The sequence below is a fragment of the Mandrillus leucophaeus genome, unplaced genomic scaffold (genome assembly GCF_000951045.1).
Source record: "Mandrillus leucophaeus isolate KB7577 unplaced genomic scaffold, Mleu.le_1.0 Scaffold9, whole genome shotgun sequence".
Classification (NCBI taxonomy): domain Eukaryota; kingdom Metazoa; phylum Chordata; class Mammalia; order Primates; family Cercopithecidae; genus Mandrillus; species Mandrillus leucophaeus.
The window spans coordinates 3,051,568-3,065,210 of record NW_012109807.1 but is presented as its reverse complement, the minus strand read 5'-3'; the positions used below and the strand labels follow the sequence as shown (position 1 = coordinate 3,065,210).

The window sequence follows — 13,643 nt, the reverse complement described above, 5'->3', positions numbered from 1 at the left end:
GCGTTTCTTCTGTCTCAGCCTCCTGAGTAACTACGATTACTGGGATTACAGGGACCCACCACCATGCCTAGCTAATATTTTGTATTTTTAGTAGACATGGGGTTTCACCGTGTTGGCCAGGCTCCTGACCTCCACCCGCCTCGGCCTCCCAAAGTGCTGGGATTACAGGCGTGAGCTACCGTGCCCGGCCTTATTCATAGCTTTTGAATACCTCTGATTGCATATAGCTACGGTCTAACAGGGCCCTTCATCTTTATTGAGGATCATTTTGTTCTCACAAAGTCCATTGTAGGAATCTATCCCATGCCACAAAAAGGAAGGAGTGAAGAAAGCTGGTAGAGTTGAGATGCCCCCTTGGAAGGTGAAGTGGTCCAGATTATTGTTGAGAATATAAAAACAATGACCAAAGGAACGGTGCAAGATTTTAAATGCACACAAATACTTAGAAAAATACTCTCCTCTGGCGTATCAGATGTAAAAACAAAACAAACAAATAAGCTTTAAAGAGTCAAGGCTTGAAGAAAGTGTAGATTCATTGCTATTAGGTGGTCTGTGTGAGTATTAAGTATGATTCATCTTTTGAGGAAGTTAGATATTTTAAAATGAAGGAAAAAGAAGTAGATAGGGTTATTTCATCTTAATTCAGGAAATACATTTTTGAGACTTTTTTCGTCAATCCACTTTGGGGATGATCATTTGGAATAATTTGTTTAAGATTCATGAGACTGCTGTAGAAAGTATTGTTTTTTTGTTACTAGTGTATGCTGCATAAAAGCTCTTCTTCATACTTTTTCAAGAATTACCTTACCATGAACATTCTTGACCTTTTAAATATACATCTGAATGTTTAGATTATAAACCTGAACTGTACTGCGTTATGTTAGACTATTTGACCAAAAACGTATTTTCTACCACAAAAAAAGTCCAAAAGGAATTAATTACAACTTCAATTGTATTCAAGATCAGTCTTAGTGGTTCTTTATATCTGTGATTTACGTATCTTCAAAGAGAGTCTTCAGTGTCTTTGGGACTGTAATGGGCATTCTAGACTAAGAGGAGCTTGTTCAGACACTTAGGATTTGGGACCAATGCTTTCAATGACTTCATAGCCATTCCATCTTCTTTCTACTTCTGTGGATTACCCAACAGCAATAATGATAATCTGAGCCAGCTCCTGATACTTCTCTCTATAGTCAGGAGAAGGTCAGCTATTTTTTGATCCCCATGGGAGAAAGACAGCTCCTCAATCACTATCTTAAAATAGCCAGCAATTCTCAGCTGCTGGGCTGGAGTCCCTCCAGGGGAGAGCAAAGGGAATATGAATCCTGCCGGCGGGGCGTGAGCGAGAAGCCACCAAAACACGAACTAGGACAGCCTTCTCAAGAAGATTCTGCCGACTCAAAAATATTATTCTTTTTTTTTTTTTTACTGTTGTTTCTGAGAAACTAGGGGTCTTACCATTTTAAAATTTCGTGTTTTATTTAAAAGGAAACCAGTGAATTGAAAATGAGACTAAATATCGCTATCTTCTTTGGAGCTCTCTTTGGTGCTTTGGGGGTGTTACTCTTTTTGGTGGCTTTTGGATCGGATTATTGGCTTCTTGCAACCGAAGTGGGGAGATGTTCAGGTGAACAGAATGTGAGTCTCTTCTTCAAAATAGTGATGCACATGGTAGTTAGGAAGATAGTCTTATGTATGCTCTTGAAACCAGAGAGTAGTAGTGGAGTGTCTGTTTCTTCATAGAAGAGAGATGTAGAAAGCTACGGAGCTTTGTTATTTGGGATAAAATACATGTCCTTAAACAACTTCCTGGCTGTAATGATTTTGATTCTATTTCTCGTACTGATGGCAAGTTACTTCATCTTGTTCTGTTCAGATAGAGAACGTCACTTTTCACCATGAAGGGTTCTTCTGGAGGTGTTGGTTTCATGGGATTGTGGAAGAGAATGACTCCAGTATTTGGAAGTTCTGGTACAGTAAGTACAATTTAGCTTTATTTTCCCCCTTGTCTTTAAAATAAAAATGAACAATCTCTTACATAGTATATGTCACTTTGAGAGGACTGGATTGTGAATTACAGAATCTCAATTAGATGTCTTTAAAAGGTTCATCATGTCGAGATTCCTTTTTAGTAAGTAGACATGGCTATAGGAATAATTATTTTGTCTTTTAGCATAAAACAGGAGTCTGAATATTTATGGCAAAACTGAATTATCCAGTATTTCTCTGCTCCTATTTAGAATACACTAACTCTAACAAACAGAACAGGTACTGTCTATAGCATTTTTTCAAGTGTCTGTGAATACTATGTTGCAAATAAATGAGATGTTTTTGCTATCAGCCCTTGACATCTCAAATGTAAAAATCCATAAATAGAGATGTATTATTCTATATTCATAGCGTCAAAGTTAACAGTATCTTTTTTTTTAAAAAATGATAATTACCAGCAATGGCAGATGAAAGCTTATATTATTTGAGCTTTAACCAAGTTTGTTGGCACTATCAAGAAATGCGTTGCTTTTGATGTTTGTGTTCTCATTGAAACTTTAAAGTCACTTTTTAAGGTAGCGTAACTTTTAAAAACTATAATGCATTCCTTCAATTGTGTTTTTTATATTGAATTATTCTTTGAAAATCCATTTATTGAAAATAGCTAGCACTTATTTCATTGTGTTCAACAATGAAAGAGCTTTTTATTAGCCTAAAGCTTATTGAGAATTGAAATTATTAGTCTTCTTATCAAAAATCAAAGTATGGTATATACATAATAGGATCATGGAATATTTAATAAAAATAGGAGGTCCCTGAAAACTTAAGCAAGCTGGTGGTAAGTTGGCATATATAAGGAACAAAGTAGTGATGAAGCCGCCTTTTGAGGCAAGTACCTGATAGACTATCTTACAGTGGATTTAGGAGCAGGAGAGTAAGCATACAACTTGCCAGTGGAAATGATTTAGACTTTGGTAAAGGAAAGTAAGTCAGACTGTGCAAGAGGAAGATTTTGCCAAAGACTTTGAGAAAGAAAGAATATTTCAATATTTCAGTCCACCTTAAAGTGTACATATAAAAATTTTAATTTTTCAGACAACTTAAAAGTACCTTCTTGTGACATTTTCAAATATTAAAAATTTATTTGAATTATTGTATAACTTATCATTTACACTCTTCCCTAAAATAAAATGGATATAGAAGAAATTTTTTTATTAATTTGAACTAATCAAGGTTAAACTTAAGTTTATTAGATTTTTAAAACAATTATTTTTTTAATCCCTACTGTATGCTAGACACTGTTAGGTACTGAGTATGTGAAAATGGATGAAATGTGGTACCTTAAATCGCAAGGTGATATAAAGGGCATTTGCATTTATTCCATTGAATTATGTCATGTAGCTAGATGTTCTGGATGAATCCACCTTCCAAGTCTCATGTGCATCTTGATATGAGTTTCCTAGAGGGCCCTCCTCACAACAATTCTCTGAATTTGCTGATGGAACCAGTAGTTTTATTTTGCTTGTGTAACCCTTGTGTTCTGTATTTCTGTTCCATTAAGGATGAGTCATCACTGAGTTTTTCAATAACAGGTGCCATTTTTTTGCTCTCCTTCCTAGCCAATCAGCCACCATCCAAGAACTGCACACATGCTTACCTGTCTCCATACCCCTTCATGAGAGGCGAGCACAACTCGACCTCCTATGACTCTGCAGTTAGTAAGTACCTTCTGTCCTCAGCCTACCTCTGAAAGGGTTTTATCTTTCTGAAGGATGCCCGGATCAAAATTGTTGAGAGCAATTAAAAAGCAATTTAAGACCTGTAATTTCAACTTTTTTGATCTGTTAGATTAAAAAATGTGATTTTTAATGTGCCATTTATAATTTTAAAGAACATAACTTTGATCTAAAAGTAAAGTCATTGTAATTTACTAGCTGCCTATTAAAGTATTTTAAAATGTGCTTTCCCATATGAAGATAGTAATATGTATTAAGAAGAACTGCTTCTTAAGGTTTTAACAGACCTAAAATGAGTCCTACAGTTGAAAATATTGTAATATACATCATACTTCTAAAACTTTTTTGTAATCATTACACATGAGAATATAACAGATAAATATATATAATATGTATATAACACATATATATGATATAAATATATAGTTACGCTACTGTTTTCATACAAAATGACTGAACTCTGTGTGTGTAATATCCCATAGGAGAAAGACAGACAGATATCATTAACTTAAAATCACATTAAGAACACGAAATTTGTAATAACTTGCTTAGGATTGGTACAGACTATCAATGTCATATATAGAACAGAAAATTGTTTTTCAAAAAGAATAGCTATTATATTTAATGTTCTCAATAAATTAATGTTAGTCAAGGCTCTCCAGAAAAAAGAGAAACAATAGAACACATAAATATATATTATATACACACATATAGGTATATACATATGCATGTACACATACACACATACACTTAGAGTGAGAGAGAGTGATTACGAGGCCTGGTAAGTCTGAAGTCTACAGGGCAATTGGCAGGCCGGAGATTCAGGTCAGAGCTGATGCTGCAGTCTCCAGTCTGAAGGCTGGAGACTCCAGTAGAATTTTTCTTCTGCAGTCTGGAAGCTGACTTTCTTCTTTCTCAAGAAACCTGTTTTTTCTCTTTAGATCTTCAGCTGACTGGATGAGGCCCAATCATAGTGTAGGGTAGGGAGTAATCTACTCTACTCAAAGTCAAGGAATTATAAGTGCTCATTGCATCTAAAAATACCTTTACAGCAATATTAAGCTATTATTTTACCCAACAACTTGGCACCATAATCCAACCTAGTGGATATATGACAATAACCATCACAGAACTCAACACATCTTTACATGTAACTATTTTTCATCTTTCTGTTAAATATGTAATTCTATACATTATAATTTTGTTTTAGTTTTGTCAAAGAATGTAGCATTTGCTTGTATTACATCATGAATAGGACACTTATAAAGAGAGTATGAGATCTGGATAGGGAAAGAGGTGAGCTGACCCGCAGCTGTGCTTGTCCACCAGGGTTCCTTGGGTTCGAAGGACTGGGGCCACTTTCCTTGAAAACGTGTAGTATGGATGCTCCTTCCCATTAAAAGCTGCAGAAGGCACCTCACTCACATTTGTCAAAACCTTGGTGTCATGTGGAATGGACTTAGAAGTATACAAGCCTACCTGTCACTAGTAAGAGAAGAGATGGATGGCATAGGAAAGAATAGGAGAAGCTCTTTTGTTTTACAGACAAATTACAAAACGATGCTCCTTCCCCAACATTCTTACTTTTATGAAATGAACTGAAAAGTAATACAAGATTGGCTTTCCAGAACGTTAGGTATTAGCATAAATATTAGTATTGTTGTTATGCATATAATGAGGTCCTGTGATAAGATATGTATTGTAGGCACCGTATATTTTAAAATGATCACATATTTGAAAAGCCTTTCCTTCAGGGAGATAGTGGAGAACTTGAAAAACAAAGTAATGTAATCTGTGCATAATAATTATGATGGAGATGGATTGTAAATACGTGTCAGAAAAATTATACTGCAATTACGCTTAGAATTATTATGTAGCACTGCGTTTAATTAGTGTCTCACTTTTTTGATCTGGTGAAAAAACCAAATCCAATTTTTTTAAATTATCAAATTCCTCATTGGCACACATACTGGAACTCATTCACTTTCAGAAACTTTGTCAATCACTTTAGATAAACATGATTGAGACGTGCAAAGATGTGTTCTACAACAGCAATGCTATACTCAAGTTTCATTCATCATCATCGTAATGTACAAGGAAATTTGATATTACGTTTGTTAAATTTGTGGGTTTTTTTTGTTTGTTTCTTTCTTGTATCCAAGAGAAAGGTATAGATTTCATCGGAAGCTTTGTACCTGACTTTTCAGTATGGTTTCCTAGTTAATGAGACTACACATCCTTCACTACGCTTGAGAATCACTTTTAAGTTTCATGTAGCTTCACAATTACCCAACATCAGATACTTGCCAGGTCACCTTTGGTAAATTGAAAGTATCATTTATAAATTCTGATGTATTGTGGCCTGCCAAAGTATTGGTGAAATGGCTTTGTAGTGTCCTGAGCTTTTACAATTGCAGTTAGCCAACATTGAATTCAGTGAAAATAATATAGTGGGTGTATGATTTTTCTGGAGTAACAATTTTAGAATTATAGGACACTACCAATGAAATTATCCTTTTATAATAAGGAGACTGGGAATTAGAGAAATCATGTGATTCTGTCTTCATACAGCTGCTTATTGGCAGAACCAGTGCAAAGAACCAAGTCTGGCTTTTGTTTTGTTGATAATCTAATAAACTACAACGAATGAAAAGACTAATTGTAGTGCATACTATTAAAAAATATGTCTTTTATTTGTATCTTTACAAAATAACAAATTAAACTTTCATTGGCTCTTTCTGCCTTTATATTCGAAGCTGACTTGTGTATATAATCAGGCCTAATTCAGTGTTTTCTTTCATTTAAAAGAATCTCAAATACATATTCTGAAATTCAGTTATCCTCAAATCTAGTTATTTGAATGACTGGCCAAGCCTGGTGAAGGTGGTCTAATTCGCAGAATTGCTTTTGAGGTAGGCTTGTGTACTTCTAAGTCCATTAAACAATTCTGTTACCTTTGGAGACTTGTCAGAGTCTAGATTTTCTGGTTTGTTTCATGTTTACATTCAGTCACAGTTCACTTGCTTGGCATCATTTGGCAGTGATGTACTGAACAGAAATGAATTTTCAAGACAATTCCACCCCGAGTGAATTAATTTTTTGCTTTCTCAGTGTCCCCATAGCCTTTGATGACCCCTCTATCAGTGCTCATTATGCTTAACTGCAATTGTTTGTTTACCTCACTTCCTACATTATGTATTCGAGCTCTCCAAAGCATAGTTCCTGGTAATTACTAGATGCTTAAAAATATGTCTAGAATGACTTTATGCAAAATTACAGTTACTGTTTTCAGCAATAAACTAGTTTGATTTTATTTTTCCAAGTGGAAATGTTTATAAACTCAATTGCATACTTTTCATTTCTTCTGAAGCAGAATGCGATGAACACAGTTTCAGCTTTTCTTGATGAGTGGGAACAAATACGTACTTACAGGGATGAGCTCTCTGACCTTCTTTAAGGTCGTCTGTCTCAGTATCTGTCCCCTTGCCCCAGGACCTGTGTATATGCCCTAAACTTTCCCAAACGCTGTTCCTCTCTTCCTTCCTCCTCCTCTGTTCATTTTTCTAACAGAGCAGGTTCATCCCTCCAGCCAGGTCAAGCTTCAGTTTCCCAAGGAAGACTTCCTTACCTGCCCCCTACCCTACTGGTACCTGCGCTGGGCCATGCTCTCCTTTATAAAACCCAGTCTTTAATCTGTTAATTCATGGCGCAGTTTTAAACTATGTACTTATGTACTTATCTTGTTCATGTACTTTCTTTCCAGTTCAATCCTAAGCTCCATGAGAGTGGGGGCCTTGTATGTTTGGCTCTCTATTGTATCCACTGTGGACCAAAAGCTGAATGCACGTTTTGGGGAGACTTCTTTATTACACTGTACTGTGGTATGAATACTGATGCCCTGAGTCACTATTGATGTGCAGAATTTCTTTAGCCCTTTACTAAATTGACATACACTTTAAAAATTAAAAAAAAAAAAAATTTGTTTGGCCAGACGTGGTGGCTCACGCCTGTAATCCCAGCACTTTGGAAGGCTGAGATGGGCAGATCACTTGAGGTCAGTCAGAGACCGACCTGGCCAACATGGTGAAATCCTATCTCTACTAAAAAAAAAAAAAAAAAAAAAAAAAAATTACACATGCACAGAAAATTAGCCAGGCGGGGTGGTGCACACCTGCAATCCCTACTACTCGGGAGGCTGAGGCATGAGAATTGCTGGAACCTGGGAGGCAGAGGTTGCAATGAGCTGAGATCATGCCCCTGCACTCCAGCCTCGGCAACAGAGCAAGACTCCAGCTCAAAAAAAAAATTTTTTTTTTTTGCATACTTTCTGTAATTTTTGGTCTTCCACGTTGTTTTCACCTGCCAGCTGTCTTTTGCTTTTATTGTCAATGTTTATTTATCTACTACTATTTTCTGGTCTTCTTTCACCCTTACAAAAGTGTAAGCTGAAGTGAATGATGTGAGGCTACAAGCAGGGAGGCTACAAGCGAGGCAAGATGTTAGTTGACAATGCATTAGGCTGCAAGTAACAGAAAACAAACTGTAGCTCAAAAGGTTATTTTTCTCCTGGAACAAGAGGGTCAGAAGCACCTTCCACAATGATGCTGCCAGGAACCCAGGCTCTGTCAACTATTTCTTCTACCGTCCTTGGAGATGGATAGTCACCTTCATGCTCTTTCATTCTGAGGAAAGTGGAAGTGCTCCTAGAATTTAACAGTCAGTTTCTGCCCATATTTTATTTATCAGAACAATGTCACGTATCCCTGTGGTTGGTACACATTGTTTTGGGCTGTCTAGCAACATAGAAGGGAAATGGAGAAAGCCTGGGAGTGAATGAAAATCAAAATCATTCAGTGAATCAATATCATCAGGGGTTGAACAAAGGTGGGACCATAAAGATGGAAAGGACATAAAGAATATAATTGATATGTGAGGAGTTCACATGTAAAATTGGTAGCCAAACAAAAAAGAGCTAGAGGGATCAAGGATGATGAAGAAGTTCCCTTTTCAAATAGGTGTAATTCAGTTTAAATAACATACAGTAAAAAGTAATGTGGACATGTACCTTCAAACAATAAGTATTATTTTAGTGGGTTTTTAATCCTTTTATATGCATATTATATTACATTTTAATCATCATAAATACATGTCCATCTTGCTTTTCTATTTTTATGTTAGCACACATTTCCCCATGTATTTACTTTGATTTCTCAAATGTTAAACATGTTAGTTGCTACCTCTACATAAAAAATAATTCTATGTATGTAGCATTTTTTTTGATAATTTGTATTTATTCTTTGGGTTATATTTCCAGAAGTGTGAATAGTGAATCAAAACATAGGAATAAGTTTTCTTTGACATTGTTACTGTGCCATACTATAAAATTGCTTGCCAACTGGTACTAAACTGTGAATTACTTTCAACTAAGAAAATTTGGTAAAGTGGACAGAAATCTGAGGGTTAAGAGGGGGCATGTTTTGAAGTAGAGCATGACGATTTACTTTGGTTTGGACGTATTAAATTTGAGTTGATGGTGGAGTAACAGTTTGTAATAATTCAGCAAGTAACTTGATAGGCAAAACTGATTTTCCTTAAAGTCATTAATTATCATAGTTGATATTGATGAGAAATTGTAGAGGTGATTTTTGATATCAAATATAATCTTTAAGGAAAACAATCGTAGGAAAGAAGACAGTAAAATATCAATTATTCTTAGGGGAAGAAGGGAAGAAGAAAGACAGCCCACAAATGAGGGAGAGAAAGAAGCATTAAGTAACAAGTCAGTGAGCAGTCTGGTGCATTTTCTTGGGAAGGAGGCCGTGCTCTTCAATGTCAAACGCAGAATGAATGGACATGAGAAGCAGGCAGGAAGGAATTGGGTCATAAGCCAATGATGTAAAAGTTCTTGGGGCCTAGTAGCTCCGTCTTCTCCAAGGGCTCAGCTACAGACACCCATTAAAGGCTCCTTGTTCCAGGCACCTACTTCTATCCTAAATCCACCTAAGGCTTCCAGATCATCTGCTGTGTATCCCACCCCGGTTCACTGCCCATTCTCTTAGGTAGGACCTGAGGACTCTTTCCTCTTTACTCTACAATGCCCTTCCTCCCTCAGAGATCCCATTCCATTTTCCTGCACATTTTGTCACCTGAGGATCCTCCTGAGAGCCAAACCCTACCTCAGGCTTCCTCCTTTCTTCTCTTCTCACAGGAAGAGAGGTCAGACAGCAGTGATCTCACAAAGAGGTGGTATCAGAATGATGGGAATGTGAAACCACACGCTGGGATGCTTGGGGAGTGAGCAGTGAGGAAGCAGAGTCCTTTTCAATCAGCCAACACGGCAGCTTGCAATAGCCACCAACAGAGCACAGCATGGTGGAGGATACAGCGTCCTTATACAGACAGCCACATCCACACACAACTACTTGCTTTACCATACAAGGCAAAATAAAATACAAACATGAATGTCCTGACATTTGACAGTTTGAAACAGCCCAGGAAGAATTAAGATTTGAGTCTAGAGCTTATGTAAATGTAAATTCTTAAATAATTTAGGAGGCACATCAACCTGTTGTAGGTGTCTAATCTCATTGAGATACCCCCACCTCAGCCCCCACCCTGGCTTACAGATCGGTCACTCTGTTGTAGCTGGGTCTTATTTATCAGTTTTTTGGGTGTTCGTATGTGGTGATTCTGGACATTGTCCTAAATACAGCAAATCGTTCCAGATACTTCCACTCTATTTTAGTTAGCTAGAAAAAACTACACACCACAAAATTTAATGGAAAATGCAATTTAGTCTCCTTTTCCCGTAAGCGTCGAGTACTTAGATATTTGGAAATGCCTAATATCAACTTAATTTCCCGGTATTGGTTCAGACATTTGGGATCACACAGCCATGACCACAGACACAGTATCACATTACAGGAGTGGCTGCAGTTCCTGAATAACAGCTGACTTTCATCTGGGACCCCAGCCCAGGCTCCCTTGCATGCAGGCTTGGGGCTGCTCCCAGAGTGGCTCACTGGGCTTCCACATGCCCTAGCTCTTGAGGGTAGAGTTGGCTTGAAAGTTCTAGGGCACAACATCAAGGCTGTACTTAAAACTCACTTTTTTTCAGAGGGTGCCATTTCGTGTTCTGTACAATTTATTTGTGGGCTTCTCAGAATTGGTTGGCAATTTATGTAATATCCCTGCACTAATAGGAGGCAATTGCTTCCTGAAAACAAGACCTGTGATTATCCCAGCAGCATGGCCTGGGTTCCCTTCGCCAAGGGCAGGCTTCCACCTCCACAGAGGCCTCAGTGATCCTTGAAAACGCCTGTCACACTCAGAAGCAGAAACCTCCTCTCACTCTAGGAACTCCTGATGTGTACAACAGGATTTCTCATCCTTGGCACTGTGGACATTGTGGGCCAGATAATTCTTTGTTGTGGGACTGTCCTGTGTATCGTGGGATATTTAGTAGCACCGCTTGCCTCTACCCAATAGATCCCGGTTATGAGAACTAAAAATGCCTCCAGACATTGCGAGGCGTCCTGGGTGTGGGTGGGCACAAAATCACCCTCTAATGAGAATCGCTGAGGCCATCTGGACATTTAGTCCCAAAACTTCTAACCCAGGCCCAGGATCTTCTTTGAAATTATACTTATACTGCTTATACCTTGTGCGCAGCTCCAGGTCTGGGCCCGAACACCACACAAGAATAGCTTCCTTCCACTGCCTTCTTTCATGCAGGGTATACAAACCCCAAAGGAGCAGGGAGCTGTCTGGGCCTCTCTTATCTTGAAGCGTTATTGCTTCTGCCTGAAACTTTGGACCTTTCCGTAGGAGAAAGCATCAACTAGAACCAGGGAAAAGCAATTTTTGAGTGCCTGCTGTATACTAAGCACTGTTCTGGATGCTTCAGAATCAGCCCTAAATTCTTGCCCTCATGGGACTTTAATTATAGTGGGGAGGCTAAAGTAAACAGTCAGTCAAGTACTTCGAAGAAAGTAAAAGATGTGAGGGGTGTGTATGTGTGGAGGGGAATTCCACGCTAAGTAGGGTGACCAGGGCGGCCTCATCAACAGGTAAGGTTTGGTTTGAGGTAGACATCCCTAGGTTGAATGTGGGTCCTGCCATCCCATAAGCTGTTTTGGAAGCTCCTCTAGTCCTTCTTTTGGAGACTAGATGGTGCTGCAGAGTGTTTAGCACAGGGACTGGCTCATGGTAAGGGTTCTATGGGGGTACAAGCTGGGCTTCTGGTCTGCATTCCTCACCTGGTGCCATCACTTTGGCTAAGAGCACTCGGGCAGGCTTCTTAATCTCCACAAACTGGTGTGTAAAAGGGAGATAAGAATAGTTTCAACCTCACACAGTTGTTTTCAAAATGAAAAGATATCATAATACAAATGCTTGGCAGAGTCGTTGCCATGTAGTTGGTATTCAATAAATCCCAGCTATTCTTATGATGATACACCAATTTAGAGCACCAAATATAAGACATCGTTAGGGCACATAAATTCATCATAGCTTCTCCAAACACTTTCTGCTGTCTGAAGGGGGTGTGTGTGTGTGTGTGTGTGTGTGTGTGTGTGTGTGTGTATATCTGTGTGTGTGTGTGGCCACATAAGGCATTTGGCAGACTTCCCAGCCAAGAGCTAGTGCTTCATAGACACATGTTCATTATTGGTCATTATCACTGTCATCCTAGTACATGGTAGTTAATATTATGTCATCTGTACTGACCAAGATATGCCACTCTTTAGCTGGTAATTGTGATTAACATTTACTCAACAGATATTTTTTGAGCACATACTATATATGCCAGACACTTATTGTAGGTTCTGGGAAACAGTAGTCAAAAAAAAAAAAAAGGGATAAAAGTTCTTGCTCTCATGGGGCTGACATTTGGGTGAGGGGAGTCAGAGGAAGCAACATAGCTTGGTGGATTACACGGCAGTTACAAGATGACACGTGCTCTGGAGAAACCTAAGACATGGACAGGGCTGGAGACGAAGGGGGTGGACATAAATAAGAGCTCCATAATGTGGCCAGAGGAAAGCACATCTCTGACATTGAAGTGGAAACCAGAAGAAAGCAAAGGAGTGAGCCATGTGGTGAGAAGAAGGGTGTTCAAGACAGAGGGAACATCAGATGCAAAGGCTCAGAGGTCAGGGCATACTTGATGGGTGACAACAACAGAGGAGAAGGTGGGCAGCTGGCGAAGAGCAAGTGAGGGGAGCATAGAAGACATGGTCAGAGAGGCAACTGGGGAGGCTGAGCTATTGAAAAGACATCGGCTCATTCTCTGAATGAGGTGAGAGGGGGAACTAACGAGTGCTTCCAATCTGACATGTTATACAATAACCTCTCCAGCTTGTTGTATCATTAGCAGCCTATGGAAAGGCAAGGGAGGAATCAGAGAGTCCAGTTAGGGGACTTGATGTATTCCAGACGACTAGGACCAGGATATTAGGAGGTAAAAATGTGTCTCATTCTAACATAGTCCTATTAAAATTATTTAACCACCATAAGGGAATCTATCAAATGGACATCGCCCGTAAAAAACAAAACAAAATAAAACACCAAAAAAACTGTGTATGTATGGACTGCTGTGTACTTTAAAATATCAGTTCTGGAATTTTTTTAAATTTTGGACTTTTTAAAAAACTATTTCATTTTAGAAATTTTTAAATTTTCACAGAAGTAAAGAGTATAAGGAACTTATATGTTACCATCACACAAATTTAATAATTATCAACATATCTTATTTATACATCTATATAAATCTCTGTAAATAAATTCACACTGAATTATTTTAAAGCAAATTCCAAACATCATATACTTTCTACCATAAATATGTCCATATGTATCTTTACAGGTTCTGCCTCTCTGATGTTTTTTAAACTCTTTCTTTCTTTCTCTTTCTTTCTTTCT

The 13,643-nt window shown here is 38.1% G+C and overlaps 1 protein-coding gene across 4 annotated transcripts in view; it reads left to right on the top strand.

Moving 5' to 3' along the window:
- The window catches only part of TMEM182 (transmembrane protein 182), an 84,214-nt gene that overhangs the window by 24,791 nt on the left and 45,780 nt on the right, over nucleotides 1–13,643 (top strand). For 3 of the 4 annotated variants that reach the window (XM_011969567.1, XM_011969565.1, XM_011969568.1), the window contains 2 exons: nucleotides 1,877–1,976; nucleotides 3,609–3,707. In XM_011969567.1, the coding sequence (XP_011824957.1) occupies nucleotides 1,877–1,976; nucleotides 3,609–3,707 (199 nt within the window). Of the gene's footprint in view, nucleotides 1–1,320; nucleotides 1,639–1,876; nucleotides 1,977–3,608; nucleotides 3,708–13,643 lie in introns of those variants that run through there. The other variant, XM_011969566.1, reaches the window with a different exon arrangement.